Source organism: Capra hircus, chromosome 24 (genome assembly GCF_001704415.2).
Source record: "Capra hircus breed San Clemente chromosome 24, ASM170441v1, whole genome shotgun sequence".
NCBI lineage: Eukaryota > Metazoa > Chordata > Mammalia > Artiodactyla > Bovidae > Capra > Capra hircus.
In genome coordinates, this window is record NC_030831.1 from 47,693,556 (window position 1) to 47,717,616 (window position 24,061).

The following is a 24,061-nucleotide window of genomic DNA, read 5'->3' on the forward strand; positions in this document are numbered from 1 at the left end:
ATACTCAAATAGAAAATGAAGTCCAAATGGAACAGAGTTCAGACTTAAAGTATATCAATACAAAAATTCTGACCCAAGCTTACCACAGAACGTTCAAAGCTGGGGTTCAATGTCCCCTGACAAAACAACCAACCAACATCCCTTTTAGCAAAATCATGCAGGTTTTTAATAAGAAATACCTCTAGTACTTCAACTAAACAAGCTATCCTATAAAAATCACAAACTGTTCGAGAACGTCCTGTCACTTCCACATACAGATTTTAGTTCTTATTTATTATATACAGTAAGTCAGTAAGTCTGTCTGCTTCAACATGACAACCCTGCAAACATGAGGAAAGGCCACGATCAACTCTTCGCCTCCAAGCGACACATGCTCAGCATAACCCAGAACTACCACTGCATTTCAGAGGGTGTGGTTTTCCGCAGCAGGTGGTAGTGGTGCCCTGCGATTCCCTTCAGATTCTCAGTGTTCTCCAGCCCACTTCCAACTGTAGGTATCTGCATTTCTGTGCCTGCGAACCTCTGCTCTGTCCATATATGGAACAGACCAGAAGTGCCAGTGAATTAACATCTCCAAGAACAGACCTCAACCAATGACACAGGAATTGGCATTTAAATGCCCAGTTTCCTTTCCCTCCAAGTGGGGCAATTCTGAGTGTCCTTTACTCTTTCCCCAAAGTTTTCCTAAGAGAACAGCTCTAGTGGCCCACCCAGTAGAGGAGGAGGCTTAAGAACGGTGTGAGTCGTGTTCCCTCCCCTGCCTCTCTTCCTTACTCCCTCCTTCCTTGGCAGGGTTCCCTCCATTTCCTGGGTAAACTTCCAGCAGGCAGACCCTTGTCTCAGGGTCTGAGCCTCACATTATCTGTGCCCCTGCCTGATTATTCACTTCAGTTGTAACTCACTTGACTGAGACATGAATTCTTTATAAATCTGTATTCCCCCTTACTATGTTTCCTGATTTTTATGCTGGGAATCAAGCTGGCACTTAAAGAAACTGAAAAATAGTTTAGAAATCCAAACATCAAATTTATCTCCTCAGCACCTCTGTCATTAAGGATGAAAGGTTCCACAGTTCACAGATATATGAGTATCTAAGTTATTTTGATCTGTAAATGTTAAAGGAAACTTTATTATCCAAAGTAGATGTACCTGAACTCCACTATCCATGAATACATACTGTATATTACTGCTTCTTGTGTAGATTTTATATTATCTCTGGGTTAAAGAACAGCAGAGACCACAGTGAATGAAAGACAGTATCTCTTTCCACCAACCAACACTGGTCTTAACAGGAGACCCATAGATATACATGGAATTCTCCCTGACCTATATAACTCATGTTTAATGCCATTCCATTTCTGCCATGCTTCACATTATAATCTTTCGAAGGAGAAAAAAAAAAGTCTGACCTAATAAACTGGTATCAGACAGTACTATCTGAATCTAATTTTAATATCAACTCAATCCAAGTTCAAAGGAAAAAAGAAACTCAGCATTGTTTAAAGTTTCCAATCTCAAAGGGGAAATGATTAAAACAAAAGAGAGCTACAGCAAAGTCAAAAAATTGAATTCTTGCACTAACATAACTTGGACAAAACAGTGACAAGTCTCACTTTAGATACAAATATATAACACATTGTATATTTTTATAGAAGTAGTCAAACCAGTAGATCTCAAATCTCATCATCACAAAAGTCACACACCTCAAAATTTAAGACAGGGAATCAAGTTCAAATGAAATAAAAATTCTAAGAAGGGCACAAACTGCTTAATGAAACAGGAGTATTATTACTATACCATATGAGTATCTTCTTAAGCAGACATTCAGACTGTAAGTAATGTGAACTGGAAAAAGGTTAAGTATTTTATTTATAGTTTTATTCATTATTATGCTGATGAACTATTCCCTTTCTTTGATGTGGAATCCAATCAACTGTTTAATCTAGCAACAGCCTAGTTGATCTTACTCCCTGATGACAGATTGGTTCTGGTAAAACTCACTTATGTAACTGCTACTACCATCCTTAGAGAAGAGTCAAGGAGAGCTTTCCTCAGGTCCCGTCTCTACCACTGAGAACGTGTCCTTGGGCAAACTATTAAATCTCACCTAAGTCTATTTCCAAATAAATATTGAGTTTGGACCTTTTTTTTTTTTTTTAGACTTTACAAAGACTGCAACCTTATAAAGAAAGAATGAAAACAGCAACAGTAATTCTTAACCATGCTGAGAGGCATGAGATACTGCATTTAAAACACAGCACAGTGCCTGGTACCTAAATACCCCCTTCTATTACTGAATAACGTTCAACCTTTTAACCTTATATTGAAGTCATCTCAACTTCTTTGTCCAGTCCTATCCTTCTTTACTTTCTATACTCCAGTCAAACTGAACTGTATTCTACTGCCAGGATCATCACTTTCCACCCCTGTACACCTATGACTATTGAAATCCTAGACACCTTTTAGAACCCAGACTCTGGGCCATCTCTACCTCCCTTGGCCCCAGGAAAACAGCTCTCCTTCCATGAACTGATAACCCTTCCAATATGCCATTTACGGTATTTAACACTCTGCAGTCTGTTACAATGCCTGTCCATAATGTTCTATGTTCTACAGTGCCAGCACAGGAATTTGTACTAGTTTTGAATCTAGAGGCCTCCAATTTTCTTTTGTTATTTTACATAAAAATTTGCTCTCTATAAACTTCAATGAAAATACGGATAAACTTCAGCAGATTCAAGGAGTGGAAGAAAAAGAATTACACTAGAAATTTAAGAGTTGAATGTGTATTTCATACCGGTATTCTGCTCCCCACCCTTTCACAAAACTCATTCTTATGGTGCACATTCTAGTTAGCTGATACACGGCTTCAAAACCCTGATTAACGGACTGAGCCAGCAGAGCAGCAAATTCCTGGTTGTTGAAGATCTTCAGATTACAGCCTATGATCGAAAAAAAAAAATAGAAACATTATGTACAAAGAAGATAGTATCAGAGGATCATTTTGAAAGAGCTGCAGATGCTGGAGTGGTGGTGGTGGTGCAGTTGCTAAGTCGCGAAACCCCTTGGGCCCTAGCCAGCCAGGCTCTTCTGTCCATGGGATTTTGCAGGCCAGAATACTGGAGTGGGTTGCCATTCCCTTCTCCAACAGACATTTGAATATGAGCATGCAAATCATCTCCTGATTCTAAAATTTAATAGCAAAGAAAAACTCAGCAAGTTGACATGATAGGCTCATTCACATTGCTGCATCCATACCTGGTGGAATTTTACACACGGTTGCAGGGTGCCAGCCGTATCTCTGATTACAGTTGGGGCTCTGCACAAAGATTGCACTATCACTTAGGCACTCGGCAAAAACTTCCCCACCTATGTAATATAAGCGCACTCCTCTTCCTGAAACGAAACAGACATGGAATTAGTTTTACAACATTTACTACTTCAACATCATTTCTGAAGGATTCTTAGAGGAAAAAGTAAAATGGTATAAAGTATCTTGATGATCTCTCTCACAGCTATGCTTTTCTGAAATCTAACTTTGAAACATACTATTGTATATTTTTCCAAGTATTTTTTCAACAATGATTTTATTGATTCGTAAAGATAATACATGCTCATTAAAAGTGCTTAATGTAGAAAAGTGGATAAGCAAAATAGAGAATTCTAAACAAACCATATTTTTGAGTAAAGCAATTTAATTCATTTGAAGGAATTAACTAATGTTAGATTAATATGCCTTCATTATGATACACAGTTTTCCTTTTCAAAGAATCCACTATGCTTAAGAAAAAAATAAAATAAAAATTATCACCTGCCCCTTTGAAAACTATTTATTATTGTGGTAACCAGATCTCTATTTACAAAAGCAGAATGAGGTAAGAAAAAATTATATCGGGAGATTTTAAAATACCTCTTTCAGAATTTGACAAATCAAACATACATAAAATATAAGAAAGACAAAGATTAAAAAAATGAAAACTGTGAAAAGCAGAATTCTAAGACAGCACTTAACATTCTCGTCCCTGGTATGTTTATCTTCCCAATTATTCAGTCAAACACTAAGTAGTGCTTAAAGGAATTTTTCAGATGTACAGTTCTTAAATCAGCTGACCCCAAGAAACGAAGACTGTCTTCGGTGGGCCTGACTTAATCAGGTGACAAACCTTAAAGGGGCTGGGCTGGTCCTGGCGAGAGTGCCTCAAAGTGTGAGGGAGCAGAACTGAACAGAGTCGTCACTGCTGACTGAAGATGGAGCAGGGCATGCAGGTGGCCTCTAGTTGCTGAGAGTAGCCTCTAGGGGACAGTCTGTAGGAAATGAGGATCTCAGTGCTACAACTTCAAGGAAGTGGACCCTGTAGTAATCACCTGTGAGCTTGGAAGGGGACCTCAAGCTTCAGATGAGGTAGGGTGAAAAAGCAGGGTAAACCTACTTATTTAGAAGTAAATATGGTAAGGTTAACGTCCTGTTAAATTTCTATGCAGAGCCCTAATGAGAACATAGAAAAATCAGAACTATTTTAGTTAAAGAAGGGTGGATATTCAGAGGCCTTTGTCACCTACAAGACATCTGAGTACCTCAATGAGATTATATAAAATCTATACATCAAGCAATATTTGAGAAATTTCACAAGGAGCCAACTAACATCTCTGAAATCACTAGCACTTTGTAATATCACACTGACTCTTTAGTGATCAGCATTACTTCTCATAGGAGGTAATGGTTAATTAAATGAAAACAGAAGCACACTATTATTAAAAGAAGTTTCTTTAAGGTGATGAGAATTATGTTCGGTTATTTTGGTAGCACTCAAACTATTTTTTCCCTCATTGTCAAAAACCAAAACCAAACAAACAAAAAACCCCAATGACCCAAAATGTTGCTATTCATGTCTTAAATATATGCAAACTTACCATATTATGTGTTAAAACTAAAGATTCAAAAAAATTAATTCATTTGAAAATCAAAATAGTACACTTACTACATATTAACATGAACAAGTTTATAAAAAGTTATTTCCCAAGTAAGGAAAAAATTAGTTAGAAGAGTTTTATATCTTTGCAAACCTTAATGTCTGGCTTAAGACAGAAGAATTCTCATCAGAGTCTATGTTTAACTTCTTGCAAAATCGCAAGCCTTGTAAGCTCTGGAATACTTCACTGTCGAGTCACAAGAGAGTGAAAATGGCAAACGGCATCTTAGTACCATTACGAAAACAGCTTTCACCTCATAAACTCTCTGAGAGGGTACCTGGGACCACCACATTCTAAGATCCTCTGAATTATTTCTGAACAAGTTAATGGTGGTTTTTGTTTTAGATATCTTGCTTTAGATTAATAGTGTACAGATCTAATATATGAATTCACTGAAGCAGAGAAAAAACTAGGAGATGTAAACAAACTGAAAAAAATTCATGATTTGCTAAAATTACAACCCTAAAATCTGAACATGACAATTTTATGACTGGTAGAGGCTCAGCAAAGGCATTTTAACACATATTTACTGATGGACTTCCCAGTGTCGAGGGTGCCAAATAAAGAGGAACTGAAGAGAAAAGTTCGCAGAGACAGGAAGGATCACCAGGATCACTACTGAAGGAGGTGAAGCTGTGCAACGTGACTGCACTTAAGCTGACAGGGAGAAGGCAGGCTTTCTTGCACACAATCTCTTGATGTGGTAAACCACACAGTGCTCACGTTATGAGTAAATGGCATTGGTTTTTCACACAAGGAAAATAAACATACCTATATGTCTTCTTGTCATTTCTACCGTAGCATTTCTGTTTACGTTGGAGAGTAAACCTAGGCAGAACCTCTCAGAATTTGATGGATCTGTGAAGCCGTCTACGGTGAGTGAGGGCTGTGAGGCATGGAAGGTCTCTCCAACCCTCTGGTTTAATTCATAATATGCTATTGAACACCAAAATGCAGGCTCTGAGTAAGTAACTGGCTGCAAGTCTGGCAGAGGAGAAAAACAAACCCATAAAAGAAATGTTGTGTGAACAATTCAAGCCATATCAAGCCAAGAATAGACTGAATATCATTATCTTTACGTGTTCTATGCCAGCCTATACTGGCAATAGCCCAGGAAACAGACTTAACATCTACATCACGAACCCCAGATTCCAAAGATCACAGCAGATTTTCAATTTCTCAAATTTCCCCTATCTCCTTAAGTCATCCAAATCTTCAAACATCTTTTTTAGACTTTATGGTGCATTACTTGTTCTATTAGTAATTCTACCCCAATTGCACCACATGAAAAATAAGTCAATTTGCATTATACAATTAATTTTGGGTAGGATCAAGTAGAACAAAGCTAAAGCAAGGATTCATACATCAACAGCCAAGGATTAAAACACAAAACAAAACCTGTCATGACAGGATACAAAACATGACATTTGTCACTTTTAACATGAGATTCTCACTGAGTTACCCTAATTACAAAAAGAGAAAGCCTGCATATACACAAGGAACAAAAAGTAATACAACACAAAGGATGCAAGCGGAAACACAGTATAAAGCAAAAGAATCTACATATTTCATGGGAAAACAAGGACCATATATATTTCAGTGCTGTAATTTTGATTAAAATGCATAAGGAATACCACAGAAAAAAAACACGACAATTCTGCAGAATAAATTCCAATGTGTAGAAACTAAAGAGAAATTGTGAAACTGTATAAAATGAAGACCAAGGTGCATATACACACACAAACATACATATGCACATGTATCAACACGAATACACACACGTTAGCAATCACACATATGTATCTCCCATATCACTATTACAAAATATAATAGGAACTAAATATACCCATAAAGTCTAGCCATATAGGACATAAAATTCCTCATGAATAATGGATATGATTTCCATGAATAAAAATTAACTTATGTTCATTATGTGCCAGGAGAAAGGTGTTTTAGTAATATTGAGGCACATTATCAATATCATTTTTAAAAAAGCACTAATTTGAACAATCATCTGTTACTCACTGAGCTCTCTTTCTCCTATATACGGAAAATAATTACCAGAAAGGACATTTAAATAAAAAGGTGGAAGAGTATTTGTAAGTATTTGCAACTTACCCAAACTATGATTAACAGGGGAAAGAGTAGTAGGAGATAATTCTGCTGGAGATCCTGAAACAAAAGGATTCAATTTTAAAATAGCTTATGAAAGAAAGTATTTTCAAAACCTGTGACCAAATAATAAAATTTGTTGTATCTAGCTGTATTAATAATCATAAATAATAACACAGATAATTTGCCAAGAATTCAAATGCTTAAAGGGATGTTTAATTTCAGGAACTTCAATATATAAAAGAGAGAAAAAAGTCCTGGTTTCAAGTTACCCTCTTGAAAGGCATCCAATGTTGCCAGTTCTTGGTGTACCTTTCCAGAAATATTCTGCAAACCATACAAGCAAATATATTTCTGTGCCTCCTGCTTTTTATGTACAAATGGTAAACACAATTCTGAACTTTGCTTTTGTATTCAGTTCAGTTCAGTTCAGTAGCTCAGTCGTATCCGACTCTTTGCGACCCTATGAATCGCAGCATGCCAGGCCTCCCCTTACATTATGGTATATTATGATCCCATGTTGACAGGTGTTCAGGTTATTCTCAATCTTTTGCTTTTAAAAACCAAGATTCCAATGAGTTACTAATCTTGCACATTTTGCATAATCTGAATTGTATCTGAAGGATAGACCTAAAAGGGAAATTGCCAAATCAAAGGACTCTCCATCTGTAACTTGGATAAATTTTGCCAAAATTGTCATCTTCAAAGGTTGTATCGGTTTACACTCCCAGTCACAAAATAGTGAGGGGAGGCTCATGTGTTATTGCTGATAAATGAGAACAAGGTCTCAACAAGTAGTTTTAATTTGCATTTCCCTTATAAATGACACCCAGCAGCTTGATATTTGTTTATATTTTATTTCCTTCCTGTAAATAGTCTGTTCTTTTCTTTTGCTCAATTTTCTATTGATCACTTTTCTCACTGATTTACAGAAGGCTCTTTATGTTTTAGCAATATTAGTCCTTTCATGGTATGGGATGCAAATACTTATTCATCTGTCTTATTTTTCAGCCCAATTTTGATTAAACAGAATTTAAAAACTTCTATGTCACATGATTAATCAATCATTTGGCGGTATGTGACAGTTTGATAAAAGTGGTAATAGGGGAAATTCTTTTCTTACTCTTAACTTTAAAGAAATACTTCTAGTATATGCCCATTAAGTATGATGCTGGCTTTGAGGATGAGAGATAAATTCTAAATAAAATTCTTTATTTAGAAGTTTTATATAAATAATCATTCTTAAGCAGTAAAGATCTGCAGATTTATGTTATAAGCACGAATGTTATGCTGCCTCATAAAGTCAAGCTAGAAGCTTTACGTCTTTTCTGTGTTCTGTAACAGTTTACGTAGTACTGGAATAACATATGCTTCAGTAGTGGTAGAACTCCTGTGTGAGATCATTTACAGTTAATAGTTTTCTAGGGTTTATTCTAAGACATTACTCTATTTCTTCTACAAAAGAGAACTGTTAAGACAGCTCTACTCTCTGGAGTCAGTTTCGGTAAACTATATTTTCTCACAAAAAAGTATTTGTTTCTTCCAGTTTGAGGTAAACTGGTTAAATCTAATCAAGAAAATAAGGAAGGAAGGGGCACAAACACAAAAAGTTAAGAAAAAGGAGCACCACAGACAGAAGAAAGAGTGAGACGTCACTTCACTCAATTTCAGGCAAATTTTGAACCATGTTTGCCGTAAACTGTCGTTAAATAATCATGACTGTAGGATACACTTTGTTTTCTCATCATTATCCTCTACATATGTTGAGAATGTTACCCGAAAAAGCAAGACCTGCAGCTCCCCAGTTTTAAAATTATAGCAATGGCATAGATGTAGAGTAAGGCCAGAAGCCCCCTGGTGTGCCCCTCCCTCTCCACACCCCGACCATGAACGAAAACTCCAGGCAACATGGGAAAAACAGCAGCCCCCACGTAAGCAAACGAATCACAAAACAAAGAACAGGTGATGATTTCTGAGAAGCCAGAACAGCCTTCTATAACAAAGTTCTTGTGTTCTTTTTTTGTTCCTCAGTTTGAAAAATCTGTTGGCAAGTCATAACAGGTACAGCTATGAAAGGTCAAAATATATTTAGAACAATGAACTAAAACCCACTGCTGTTTCCTGAAGCTAAGATAAAATAAACAGAGCCACTATTAGAAATGGAGGAAACGGCCCAATTTTTCACATCTTTTAACTGCTTACTCTCTCTATTAAATACTTATTAGAAATGACCAGCAGAGTCATGATTTTTTAATTCTGACTGAGTCTAGTCGTATGTGATCAAAGTTAGAACTGAAGATTACAAAAAGTTGGTTATAATCACATACAAAATTTTTAGAAGTTAAATTAAGATAAAAATGTATTAGGTAGCAGAAGCTTTTAGAAACTAAAAAAAAAAAAAAGAGAGCCAGGTTAAATTATGATTAATCTGTTAGTTGTTCATATATACATGCTACTACTTAAGTCTGGGACTCGCAGTTAGGAGAAGCAATAACTGCACTATTTAAAGCTAGTTTCTATTACTTGAAGCTAAAACATCTAGAGAAATCCTTGTGCACACAAGTTTGCATATATTTATAGGATACATTTTTCAACAAGGAAATGCTGAGCAAAAGGAATGTGAGGTTAAATTTTTATAAGTACCAAAGTACCCTCCCAGGATGTTTAGTCCCACCAACAGTTTATGAGCATTTCTTCACTCTATGTCACTACCTTTTGACATATGACAATTTGAAAGATTTAAATGGGGCAACTCCTACATTTAAAATTTTTATTTATTTTTATTTTGTTATAAATAGTGCACTCATGTCCTTTACGTCCATTTATCTATTAAGCACTGTCTTTAACCTCTTGATTTGTGGTTTTAAATCTAGAAATCAATTATGAGACTTCTTATACATATTTCCCCCAAGTTTTTTGGTTTTATCTTTCAAAATCAAAAAAATTTTAATAATATTATTTTTTAGACCAGTTTTAGCTTTACAGTAAAATTGAGCATTAATAATATACAAGGCTTCCCATTTACCCACAAATGTACAACCTCCCCTGTCATCAGTGTCTCGCATCACAATGTACATTTACTACAACTGAGGAACCTACATAGACATTATCACTCAAAGTCCATAATTTATATTAGGGTTCATCTTTGGCTGCTGTACATTCTATAAATTTTGACAAATGTACAATGACATGTATTCACCATTATAGTAGTAGCATACTGAATACTTAAACTGCCCTAAAAATCTTTGTGTATTAATCCCTCCCTCCCCTTAAATCCCTAGCAATCACTGATCTTTTTACTGTTTCTATAGCTGTCTGTGTCTTTCCCAGAACGTCATACAGTTGGAATCATACAGGTATGTCCTTTAGTTCATTTGTAATATGCATTTAAGGTTCCATGTATTTTCATGCCTTTATTTGGCAGATTTCTTTTCAGCGCTGAGTAACATTGTCTGGATGTGCCATAGTTCATTTACTCATTCACTTACTGAAGGACACCTTAGTTGCTTCTAAATTTTGGCAATTAATGAATAAAGCCACTATAAATATCCAAGTGCTAGTTTCTGGGTGTACGTACCATAAGCTTTCAACTTTAGGTGACTACCGAGGGGCATGACTGCTGATTGTATGCTAAGTATGTGCAGCTTTGTAAGCAGCTGCCAATCTGTCTCCCAAAGTGGCCATACCATTCATTTTGCATTCCCATTAGCAATGAATCAGAGTTCCTACTGCTCCACTCCCTTGCCAGAATTCAGATTCTGGTCCTTCTAAAGGTATGGAGCGGTAACGTTCTAAAAGTCATTTACTTAAGTTTATCAATCCTCTCTTCTGTGGTTTTATATCTTGCATAATTCTTGCTCAGATTATTTTAAAACTTCAAGTTCTCTCCAAATGGGATTCATTTTGATATGACTTACATATTTAGTATCTATTTTATAACTTTTTGAGAAATATTAACATTAGTTTGAATTTCTTGAGCAAAATTAATGGCAAAGAAATGTATATTTTACTTTAAGTTTCAGTATACAAACTAACCATAAATTATTATCTTTCCAATAAAAAAATACTTATTCTTCCAAAAGGCATATATAGGAAGACAGAAAAGTTAAAGGCTTTAAAATAATTTCATTTTATCATCTTTAAATTCAAATTACAAAAAACAGTCCCAAAGAACTAAAATTATCTATGATTTTGTTTTTATACCAAAAAAGGCTTAAACCTATGCTTTAAGAAAACTCATTTACTGAATACAGAGACCAATCACATTCACAAACCTTTCAAAAAACTGATCATCATGCTGGTTTACTCCTTCCACCATATCCCTACCTGATCACCAACCAAGTCCTACCTCAGCAAATACTGCAAAAGCAGGCATTTTTCTCCATCTCTTCTGAAACAAGCCAGAGGAAGTCTAGTGCAATAGTATAGTAGTCAGGAACAGAATTTCTAGAATCTGAGATCCTAGGTGCAAATTCCTCTGTCTCTTTCTATCTATCCTTCTATGACATTCATTGTGGTACTGCTTTTTATGAATTAAAATACCTGCTTTTAATTTTTCATTATGAATATCCACTTGCTGAATAATTCAAAATGCTGCATCAGAAGTTTAATCTGTAAAACACTGTCGAACTTTAACATAGAACGGTAAAAATTTGAGATTAAGCAAAAATAAGATATAGGAACTATGTAAATCCAGTTTAAAAAATACATACTTCCTTCATGTTTCTTTATTATGTTCCATGTATTTCCAAGTTTTCTATAAGCATAAACTGTGTTCAAAATGAGAGAATACAGTTGCTCTTCTTTTGTTTCTATTAGTAACTTGTACAGGGTTACCCTTATGGAAAAACCCTTACTCCTACAATAAGTATCAGAAACACTTAAAAATTGTATTTTTACTAAAAGTGACCCCAAAACTACAGATTCATTTAAATTGTTAAGTCATTTACTGAAAGGGATGAGCTCTTCCTACATTAAGTAGGGAGTGGTAACCATTTTCATTGCTGGGAGTATCTGCCAAGTTAGCACACACAGGACTGTTTTTGCCAAAGGACAAACCAGCTAAAAATTTAATGGCCACACACAGGCAACTGGAATCTGAGAAGCTCAAGCACAGATACAGTCCTCTTCATTTGCCAATTCTAACTCCCATATCTGACTTGTTGAAGGCAGGTGAAAATTCCGAGTAAACCTCACCTTCTATCAGACTAGAAATGAGGGAAAGCGTTCACAGTCTATGAGGTTGGAATGCGGAAGTCCCATCTGGGTCCCTGATATATGCAATAAACATATGAAAACAAGCGAGATCTCTGAACCAATGAAAGCTTGGGTTCATCATTTATACACAACGTTGATGGATGCTTATGCTTATATGAGACACATTCTATAATAAGAGTCACTTCATCAGAAGGATGTAATTCGAAATGTGTACCATTTAATAAGAGACTCAAAATACATGAAGCAAAAACTGACAGGACTAAAACGAGAAAGAGATAAACCCAAAGTCACATTTAGAAACAAGTCAGAGTTAAGATTTAAGCAGTATCAGCAATGACCTCAACCAAAAATGACACCTAGAGTAACACTACAACTGCACAAAATTCTTTTCAGCTGTAAATGGAACTGTAAATCAAAGTAAGTATGCCACACTGCGGCATAAAATAATTCTTAGTAAATTTCGGAGGCCTGAGATCATACACAATATATATGAAACATAATGGAATTAAGTTAGAAATCAATAAACTGTCTAGAAAGCCCCTACACTTCTAAAAAATCATGGATCAAAGAAATCAAAAAGGAATTAGAAAATACTTAAATGATAACAACAAATAATAATGAAAAATAACATTAAAATTTGTGGTATGAAGCTAAAATAAGGGTTGGAAGGCAGTTTTCAGTTTTAAAAGCTTACATTAGAAAAGAATCAATGGGAAAAAAACAGAAAAGAATCAACGATCTAAATTTAAACCACAATGCTCTAAAAAGACCAAATTTAATGCAAAGTTAAGTAGAAGAAAATAACGAAGAATAGAAACAAATCAAGTAGTAAAAAGAGAAACACAATAGAAAAATTTAAGAAGCCCCAAACTGGATATTTAAAAATATTAACTTATAAAGCCCCTGCAAGACTTATCAAGAAGAAAAAAAATAAATTATCAGTATTATAAGTAAAATATGGTACATCAAGATTTGCATGATCTTACAGACATCAAGGGGATAACAAAACATTAGAAATGACTCTATAGCAATAAAATTTACCCCTCAGATGAAATGAACAATTATCTTTTAAGACACAAGCTACCAAACTTACATAAAAAACAGAAAATAGAGAATCTAAACAACTTTCAATTTAAAAAACCCTTCCCTTTAAGAGATGGTTTCTCTAGTAGGAGCTATCAGTAGTTAAGGAAGAAATAATAACAATCCTATGCAAAATTTTTCAGAAAATAGTAGAAAATCTCATCCAATTTCAAGTCCATTATTGATACTGAAGCTACAGAAAAACATTATATGAAAACTAAAGACCAAAATCTCTTATAAATATAGACTTGAAAATCCTTTAAAAGAATTATCAAATCAAACCCATAAAAATTTTTATTAAAGTACAATTTATTATAACCAAATAAGGTCAAAATTGGTTCGTTATCAGAAAAATCACTTCATGAAACTCACTTCAAAAAGGAATAAAACTGCATGATCCTCTCAGGAGATGCAGAAAAAGTATGGACAAAATTTCACGGCCATTCATTACAAACATTCAAAGCACCAGGAACAGAAAGAAACATCCTCAATCTGATACTCCATTAAAAATCCATAATTAACATCTCACTTATTTGGGAATTATTAAATGTATTCGCCCTATGATCAAGAACAATGTAAAAATATCCATTCTTAGTATTTTTATTCAACAGTTTACTGTAGGTCTTAGCCAGGACAGAAAAAGAAAAAAGCATAAAAATGAGAAAGCAAGAAGTAAAACTGTTTTCAGAAAATCTTAGGAATCTACAGAATACCAGATACGAAAAGTGACTTTAGCTAAGTTCAGGGAAAAAAATCAACAGACAATAATCAAATTTTACTCTATATTCTAGGAATAAACAATTGAAAAATAAAATTGAAAAATAAATTTATAATAACAGTAAAAGGTTAAAACAGTGAAGCATGCATCTCATAACAGCTATACACCTATGCTAAAAGCTATAAAACACTGCAGACATGGCACACCCAGTAAGACCATTACTCTAAAGTTCACAAAACTGACTCTCTTTTCCTGGCAAATTACTTTCCTATTTTGAGAAGATCCTAATCATGACAATGAACTGCTCCTGCTCTGAGATCTCACTTCCCTCAATTTACTTCTCATCTCCACGCAGTCAACTTTCTTCTCTTTCTTAATTATTGATTCATCTTTTTAATATTTTCTCTAAATACACTCATACAGTATTTACTATGAGTTAGGTACATCAGAATCTCAGGGACGGGGGAGCCTGGTGGGCTGCCGTCTATGGAGTCGCACAGAGTCGGACACGACTGAAGCCATTTAGCAGCAGCAGCAGCTACTGTTACAGCCCTATGTGAAGTGAAGTGGCTCAGTCGTGCCCAGCTCTTTGCGACCCCATGGACAGTAGCCTGCACCTAGCTTCTCCATCCATGGGATTTTCTAGGCAAGAGTACTGGAGAGGGTTGCCATTTCCTTCTCCAGGGAATCTTCCCGACCCAGGGATCAAACCCAGGTCTCCAGCATTGTAGACAGACGCTTTACCGTCTGAACCACCAGGGAAGTCCCACAGCCCTATGAGTTAGGTACTATACTACCCCTAGCTTACAGATAAGGAAACTGCATGCCATTATCAAGCTAGCATAGAGCAGAGGGACAATTCAAGTCCAGGTAGTCTAGTTCAGAGGCCAATCATGCTATCCAGCAGCCATGCATCTGGTTAGAGACGCTGTCTTCTGAGTAGAGCACGTGAACCTTATCTAGGGGTACACCAAATGACCAGGTTCCAAGAAGAGAAGGTTAGAACTAAACCAAACCTGTATTTTTTATGATGTTCATTCAGCCTGAGCCCTAAAGTCCACAGGGTTTAAAGAATGAAGGCTTGACCGGAGAAATTAAAAACATAAAGCAAAGCAAAAAATAACATGTACCTGCTCATACAGTTCTGTATTTTACTTTATTTGTCCACTGGCTTTTTTTTTTAATTTTTATTTATTTTGGCCCGGAGGCTTGCAGGATCTTAGTTCTCCCAACAGAGATTAAACCTGTGCTCTCTGAAGTGCAAGCACAGAGTCCTAACCACTGGACCACCAGGGAATGCCCCCTCTGGTTACCCTTTTAAAAACTATTAACTCCTTCTATCCCAGAAGGGTTTCAAAGATTAATTTAATCATGTCTTCCCTCAGGGAAAGTATGGACCAGAGTTTAAAGAGAGGTCAATTTTGTTCTAAATTGGGATCCTGCAGCAGTCAGAAAATTCTTGTCATTGCGCTAAGAGAATAGATAGCAGGTAGATTAGTATTAAAGCTACTTTTTTTTTTTTTTAGCATCTCAAATATTCACACTGTCACTGTCCTTACAGTAAATACTTTTAAATGTGTCATTTTGAAAAAGACAGTAACATTTCCTCCACTGAAACAGAATTAGAAATATCAGGTTATGTTCAAAGCTAGCCCCAAAACAATGAATTCATTTTGATTCAGCTTATTCTGCCCTCCCCCCCTGCTGGATTTTGATCCATTACCATAACTAGTGATTACTGTTGTTCAGTTGCTAAGTCATGTCCGACTCTTTGGGCTCCCATGGACTGCAGCATGCCAGGCTTCCCTGTCCTTCATTATCACCCAGAGTTTGCTCAAAGGCATGTCCATTGAGTCGGTGGTGACATCTAACCATCCCATCTGTCTGCCACCCCATTCTCCTTTTGCTGTCAATTTTTCTCAGCATTAGGGTCTTTTCCAATGAGTTGGCTCTTCCCATCAGGTGGCCAAAGTACTAGAGCTTCAGCAGCAGTCCTTCCAATGAATATTCAAGGTTGATAACATTTAGGACTGACTGGATTGATCTCCTTGCTGTTCAAGAGACTCTCAAGCGTCTTCTCCAGCACCACAGTTTGAAAGTGTCAGTTCTTTGGCTCAATCTTCTTTATGGTCCAACTCTCACATCTGTACATGACTACTAGAAAAACCATAGCTTTGACTATGCAGACCTTTGTCGCATAGTCACGTCTGTATGACTTGACTACAGATGTCTCTGCTATCTCTGTATACTCTGTCTACGTTTGTCACAGCTTTCCTTCCAAGGCAATCGTCTTTTAATCGCATGGCTGCAGTCACCGTCCACAGTGATTTTGGAGCCCAAGAAAATAAAGTCTGTTTCTATTATTTCCCCATCTATATGCCATGAAGTGATGGGACCACATGCCATGATCTGCGTTTTCTGAAAGCTGAGTTTTAACTGAGCTTTTTCACTCCCCCCTTTCACCTTTATCAAGAGGCCCTTCAGTTCTTCCTCACTTTCTGTCATTAGTGGTTTCATCTGCATATCTGAGGCTGTTGATATTCCTCCCAGCAATCTTGATTCCAGCCTCTGATTCATCCAGTCCGGCTTTTCACATGATGTATATAAGTTAAACAAAGAGTGACAATATACAGCCTTGACACAGTCCTTTCCCAATTTTGAACTGGTCCGTTTCTAACTGTTGCTTCTTGATCTGCATACAGGTTTCTCAGGAGACAGGTAAGGTGGTCTGATAAGAGATCACAGTTTGTTGTGATCCACACACTTCAAGGTTTTCTTACAGTCTTATAGTTAGGGACGTCCTTGGCATAGACCAGCTTGTTGGAGGGCGAGTCCTTGCCCAACTTGTGCTTGGATGTGGAGCAAAAGTTCATGAAGGCCTGGGCCACCACCAATAGGCAGTGGCTACTACCATCACAATGGCTATCCGTGAACCTGGTCTTGGTCAAACACAAAGTGTGTGTTCTTGATCACATTCATTGAGAAGCACAGGACAGCTGCGAGCAGGTGGGCACATAGCCGGGCATCAGCAGCCCTTGGGACATGGGGAGAGGGGCTGGCCTGCGGCCTCCCCATCCTCCCAGCTCTGGCCTACACGGTGACCATGGATTTCCATGCAGCTGGGGAGAGAGGTCCAGAGAGTCAGGCAGTGAGTGAGGCCTGTTCCTGCTGCACCCTCGCCCCACAGTCCCAAGATGAGGTGTGCATACTCAGAGGTGCTCTCTCGTGGGGTCACCCATGGGCATGGCCATGGTCCTCCAACCCTGAGCACTTGCTCAGGACTAGGTTGGCTCCAGGAGACGCAGCCCTGCAGACAGCTGATCTCTGACCCCAAACACCACCTGCACGATAGCCATCAGATGGGTTACAACAACCTCTAGCCACATGTCACTGTTTAAATCAAATAAAGATAAAAATTCAGGTTCTTGGCTGCACCAATTACGTCAAGTACTCCTAGCAGCATGTGGCCACGTGGACAGCACACACCTAGAACCTTCCACCATTCTAGAGAGGTCCCTGGACTGTGGCCCACCAGGCTCCTCTGTCAATGGGATTTTCCAGACAAGAAAACTAGTATGGGGTGCCATTTCCTTCTCTAAGGGATCTTCTAGACCCAGGGATGGAACTCAGGTCTCCCACGCTGCAGGTGGATTTATTACTGACTCAGCCACCAGGGATGTGCCTAACCAGTGATTATATTCATCTTATTGCTCCTCTCATGTTTCACCGATAGGATCCAACGGGCACAAATTGGAATCCTTATGGCCTTTTGCGCCTGGCTTCTTTCACCTAATATAATGCTTTCAAAGTTCACCCATGTTGTAGCATGCACCAGTATTTCATTCCTTTATGTGGTTGGATAATATTCCCAAGTATGGATATAACTCATTTAATTTATCCATTAACCAGCTGATAGACAATCTGGGTCATTTCTACTTTCAGACTACTATGAATAATGCTTACATTTATGTGCAAGTTTAGTTTGGAAATGCTTTCAATTTTCTCGAGTGAAACTGCTGGGTCTTATTGTTATTCTATATTAAACTCTGAAGAACAGCAAATCTTTCCAAGGTAACTGAACCATTTTACATTCCCACTAGCAATGTATGAAGACTCTTAACCTCTCCAATCTTCATCAAGACTTCTTATTCTTCTGATTATGGCGCTTCCCTGGTGGCTCAGTGGTAAAGAATCTGCCTGCAATGCAGGAGACCTGGGTTTGATCCCTGGGTCAGGAAGATTCCTTGGAGAAGGAAATGGCAACCCACTCCAGGATTCTTGTCTGGGAAATCTCATGGACACAGGAGCCTGGCAGCTACAGTCCATGGGTTCACAAAGAGTTGGACTTTTTTATTACAGCCATTCTAGAGGGTGTGAAGTGATATGCCATGATTTTATTTGCATTTTCCCTGATGACTAATGATGTCATCAGAGTATATTTTTATGGTATTCATGTCTAAGTGTCACAGAAGCAACTGTCCATCACAGGACAAAAAGGAACATGTCTGATTTAGGAATACAGTTCTGTGAGGTCCAGTGGCTAGGGCTCTGTGCTGAGGGTAGGGAATGAAGAACCCCATAAGTCATTCAGCCAAAATTAAAAAAGAAAAAGATTCGCAACATGCTATATCAAATGACCATCATCTACTTTTCTTTGTTATTTACTATTCTGAAAAGCTATAAAGTATGATTAGCTATAGCAGAAGCTTCTTTACTTGGAAATCAAAATAATGAAAGAATTTAAGCAACAGAATTATTATAAAGCCAATCACCCAAGCCCCTGCCATTTAGAAAACCACTTGCTGCTGCTACTGTTGCTGCTAAGTTGCTTCAGTCGTGTCCGACTCTGTGCGACTCCATGGACGGCAGCCCACCAGGCTCCCCCGTCCCTGGGATTCTCCAGGCAAGAACACTGGAGTCGGTTGCCATTTCCTTCTCCAATGCATGAAAGTGAAAAGTGAAAGGGAAGTCGCTCAGTCGTGTCCGACTCTTAGCGACCCCATGGACTGGAGCCCACCAGGCTCCTCCATCCATGGGATTTTCCAGGCAAGAGTACTGGAGTGGGGTGCCATTGCCTTCTCCGAGAAAACCACTTAGATTATCATAAATACAGAATGCCTTAGTATACTGTGTAGAAAAGCTATGCTGTAACTTGGCAGGTTGTGATATTAAGGTGTCCAATCCTTAAGATACAACCAGGATGGAATAGATCAAGATATACAATTACAGGGACATCACAGCTACTTCACTGGTAACCTACTAGTTATGATGGGTTATACACATTCTGTTATATAACAACTTCTCTATGTGTGTAACATTTATTACATGTCAAAATTTTTTCTTCATTGTGTTTAAAGTTGACAGCGAAGTATTAGAAATTGAAGTAGGTCGAGTACAATATACAAGGTACTTTATGTAAGCAATCTACTATAAATCAGTACTATTAAGTTGAAAGAGCACTAAAAAGCTGATCCCCATATCTTATTTCCAAGTTCCTCTGAAAACCTGTTATTCGGTTAATTAGTCTTTCATTACAAAGACATTTATTCATAAAGTCCCTAAAACTTTCAACAGAACCACAAAACACTTGAAAAATATCTGAGTGTTCCCTGATTTTTATTTAACTCTAATAAGAGAAAATCTTAACAATTATTCTACAGAGTAGTACGTGTTAATCTTTCACTGACAAAGAGGGTCACCCTCTCTCTGATTGCTCAAATATGATTAAATCAAAATAAAAGATTCCATTTTTTTTGATAGGTGTCCCAACTTTTCTAAATGTATGGGTTAGTAATAATTTTAGTGAATTTCAAACATGACAAAATTGTGTATTTAATTACTGAGTAACTTTGAAAGTATTTTTTACCTGTGTCCATGCTTTGGTTCAGCTGCTGATCGCTTGTTTCTCCATCTTCACTGATATATCCAGGAGGTGGCGTTTCTACAAAAGTTTGGAACAAATCAAGTACAGCTTCAATTTAATCTCAATGCCTTTTCTCCCAGCTACCATAGATAACCAACAAATCACTCCAAATAACATACAGTGTTACATAACATCACTATAAAAAATAGTATTGGATACTGAGGGCTTATGATTCAGGTTCTGACCCAAACCTTATAGGTGAATCCTTAAAACCCACTTGTATCACAACTGAGCTCTCTGTGCATATTGTCTTAGCTATTATTTACATAGCTGGCTCATTCTCATTTGTATATTTTCTGGGGCAAGAGCCAAGAATATAACTTCAAAGATGCCTCAGTTCTTAATCAGTATGTTTAAAAGAAATTAGTAATCAAAGAGAATTTTTTAACTAATGGCCATCATAAATGGTACTTAGACATACAACATAGGCACACAGGTTTCAGGATTACAAAGTAATAACAGGTTGACATACTACACTAGGTTCTATAGGGCAAAATATGGTAATATAGTTCAGGAATGGTCTAGCCTGAATTCTACCTAAAAAGTAGATTGCTTGAGTGGTTTCTAAACAGTAAATCCTGAATGCTTGAGGCAGAAAATTAAATTAAAATAAGACTGCTGCTACACAAAACTGAGGTCAATTACTTTCTGAAAATACGTAAGACTCTAATGTGTCATTTCCAAAATGGTTTATGAACAAAATATTTATATTCAGAAAGTACTTGAATATCTGAATACGCTTCATGTAAAATAAAAAATTTATACAATTTTACCAATCACAATTCCAAGCAGAAACAGAAGTTTAGGTGATGCAGGGTAAAGGTCTCCTTCATGAACTCTTGACAATCTCTCTTCAATAAGTTAATTTTAAGTTTCAACTTAAGTATCAAACTTTTCATTTTAAATGTCAGTGCCCCCCAATTTTTAATATGAGAATAAAATAAATTCCTTCATAGTAATACTCGAACAATGAAGAATATAAAAATAAGAATATATTCAGTTATGTGCTATTTTAAAAGTTAAATAAAATTAAAAAGAGCTAAGCTTTGCCAGTTTAACCACCAGGTCTCAAAGGTGTAAACAGGGAAAAATACTGAACTGGTAAATATGGTATTCTTTTTCATTTTTCTCCATAATTATTTATATATAAAGTAGTAGACAACAAAGGTATAATACTAGTGGTCTTGGAGGAAATGTTACAATTTCTTTCGCAGTGGAATAAAAAGTGAACACCAAGGCACTGTCCGGAAAAGCGGGTTAAGTATAATCTACACGTGATTTTCCACTTTGTAAAAGACCCAAATTTAAACAAAGATGATGGAAAATCAGCCCAAATATCTCCACAGGTAAAAGTCAAACATTTTGATTAACATCTTTCTACATAATCACTGGGTAGGTGTCTTACAAGAGCAAATGCTTACACCTCAGTTTCCTAAGGATTGCTGAATTATACTAACTTCTACATCAGATTTAAGGACTCCCTCAATCCAACACACTACTCACAAATGTAACTACTTCCAGTCAAATTCCTCTCCCTACAAAATGCCTTGTGTTCACCTTGCTTCCACTTGCCCTAGCCCCTATTTTCCACAACAAACTCTCTGCCCTGTACTAACTCCTCAAAATGTTTACGTTTCCTAATAAAAGCAGCTTTAAATCTTATTTTGGAATAAATAGTAATAAAATAAAAAAGCATTAAGATAGTCAGAAAACACTTTTTAACCTTAAAATTAGCTGTTTTTAAAAAGTCTTTACCTCCAATGAACAAGCATTATTTCCACGATGAGACACATTAAGACAATTTTTTCACTATAGCTGAAACTTGAAGTTCCTTACACATTTTCAGTGGTATAAATAAAACATAAAAGTGGAATAGATAAATACTACACACGGAGAAAAAAATTAAAACACCAAAAAATCCAATGTACAGCTAAATACTCATGCTTATACCTTTAGTTTGTACTGGACATATAATGTAATAGAGCAGAATTTGAGAATCATGTAGTTCATTTTAATTTTCAGCCTTACTGAGTCCCAGATGAAACAGAACTAAAATAGAAGTTTCCTCATTTTTCAGTACAACATACATGTTGCTATGTCTGCAGAACTAAAATTTTTAAAAAGCCAAACCATAACTTATTAATTTATTAAGAGATGAATGTTTATGAACAAAATTTGTATCTATCTCACAGTTTAGGAGACTCAGAAGGCAAAAATACCTGGGATATAATTACTCTGTGGCTCAATTCCTGCTGGGAAGTTAGTGTTTTCTGGAATGGAGTGGGTATAGTCATCCAGGGGGGGCAGTTCTGTTAGGATCTCAGTGTGCCGGGGCACCAACACCGGGGGCAAAACTGAAAGAGGGAGAAATCCAAGTTAATGGCAGAGCAGATGAGGGCGGACCCTTTTATTAAAAGCTTCCACACACAAAAGGATCAGCCTGATTAATTTCTGAAGTTTAGGATCGACTTATTTGGTATTATTCGGCTACTGAGAAACTGACAAACCTGATTATGATTTTAATTTACCACGAAGTCCGCAATCTAAATCTCCAAGTTCTGACTTATCTCGTACTTCTGGGGAAAGAGTGATCCTGATCGTATTACATGACCACAGAAGTTCATAAATCCTCACTGGAAAGGTTGCAAAAAGATTTGTGAAATCAAGCTTTTCCCCCCTAAATATAGCAGCATTCTAGTAAATTTCAAGTACTAAGTAAACTAAGTCCTGCTCTGAGATTTACTAACTGCTTAGTTACAAATGGTATCATTAAAATACATCAAAAAACCAAAGAGCGAAATGACTTAAAACAGTTAATGCAGCAGACAGGTAATGAGACTTATTCAGTTCTAAGCAGACTGTGTGTCTATAGGATTAGAATTTCCTAGATATGTACTTTGATGTGAAATGTTATTCCAAGAAACTAACATATCTTTCCCTCTAAGATACATTTTTCCATAACATATAATCAACATTTTTTTTAGTATTTTTAATTATTGCCAAAAAATATACTGAATTCAAGGCAACTTCAATGAGAGTTTTATGCTCCCCTGGTAGCTCAGATGGTAAAGAATCCACCTGCAATGTGGGGGACCTGGGTCTGATCCCTGGGTCAGGAAGAAAAGGGAATGACAACCCACTCCAATATTCTTGCCTGGAGAATGCCACCGACAGAGAAGCTTGGTGAGCTACAGTCCATGGGAAAGCGAAGAGTCGGACACAGCTGAGCAACTAACACTTTCACTTTTCACTATTAGAGTTTTATAGTAAAGTTTCCTGGGTCAATTAGGTGTAAGAGTACCTAATATACTTAAATTCAAGCATTTAACTAAAACGAGGGGAAAAACTAATTTTCCTACCTGGTGTCTCAACTCTCTGGTAGTGGTAAGGGTTTACACATACTTCATCCTTTTTAAGATTAAAAGCATATTCGCAGTTTTCAATTGCTTTGAGTTCATGATGACTGTGAAGATCAGGCCAGCGCCATAATCGGCAATATATTACATGAGGCAGTCCTTTTCGATGGGACACCTGAAGACGACCATCTAGAGACCTGTTGGGAAGCAAGGGGAGAAGAAAGATGGGAACTTTAAAAAAAATAAACATACTCAATTGGGCTAAACTAGTACATTAAGAGCATAAAAAAAGGAATGACAGACATTTAGTTAGTTTTAGTGAGTACAAGGAAGGAAAACGTACTATCTAATGGATCTGATATAAAGGTAAGCAGCAGCACTAGGGTATTTTTCTTATAAACATGCTACACAAATGACTCAATCGTCAATCAATGAACAGGTAGCCGCTTGGAGGAAAAATGTTTTGTTTTGTTTTTTTAAAGTCTCATATAGCTACACTTGAAAAATGTTATCAACTTCTATCTTTAGTGACTCAAACTCTTACTCAGGGAGGCTTAGGGCATTACTTCTGTAGGTGACTGAACTATCGAAAAAAGGAACTAGTGTGAAGAATGACAAATACCAACAATGATGTAAAAGTAACTTACTAAAACTAACGTGACTCATTACCCAGTTGTGACT

General features: G+C 36.8%; 1 protein-coding gene across 3 annotated transcripts in view; it reads right to left on the bottom strand.

Annotated features, from left to right (window-relative positions):
• The window catches only part of SMAD2 (SMAD family member 2), an 84,587-nt gene that overhangs the window by 1,015 nt on the left and 59,511 nt on the right, over window positions 1–24,061 (bottom strand). For all 3 annotated transcript variants that reach the window (XM_018039540.1, XM_018039538.1, XM_018039539.1), the window contains 7 exons: window positions 23,384–23,577; window positions 22,244–22,378; window positions 19,968–20,042; window positions 7,090–7,143; window positions 5,743–5,955; window positions 3,259–3,396; window positions 2,798–2,942 (listed from right to left, as the gene is read on the bottom strand). In XM_018039540.1, the coding sequence (XP_017895029.1) occupies window positions 2,798–2,942; window positions 3,259–3,396; window positions 5,743–5,955; window positions 7,090–7,143; window positions 19,968–20,042; window positions 22,244–22,378; window positions 23,384–23,577 (954 nt within the window). The remainder of the gene's footprint in view (window positions 1–2,797; window positions 2,943–3,258; window positions 3,397–5,742; window positions 5,956–7,089; window positions 7,144–19,967; window positions 20,043–22,243; window positions 22,379–23,383; window positions 23,578–24,061) is intronic.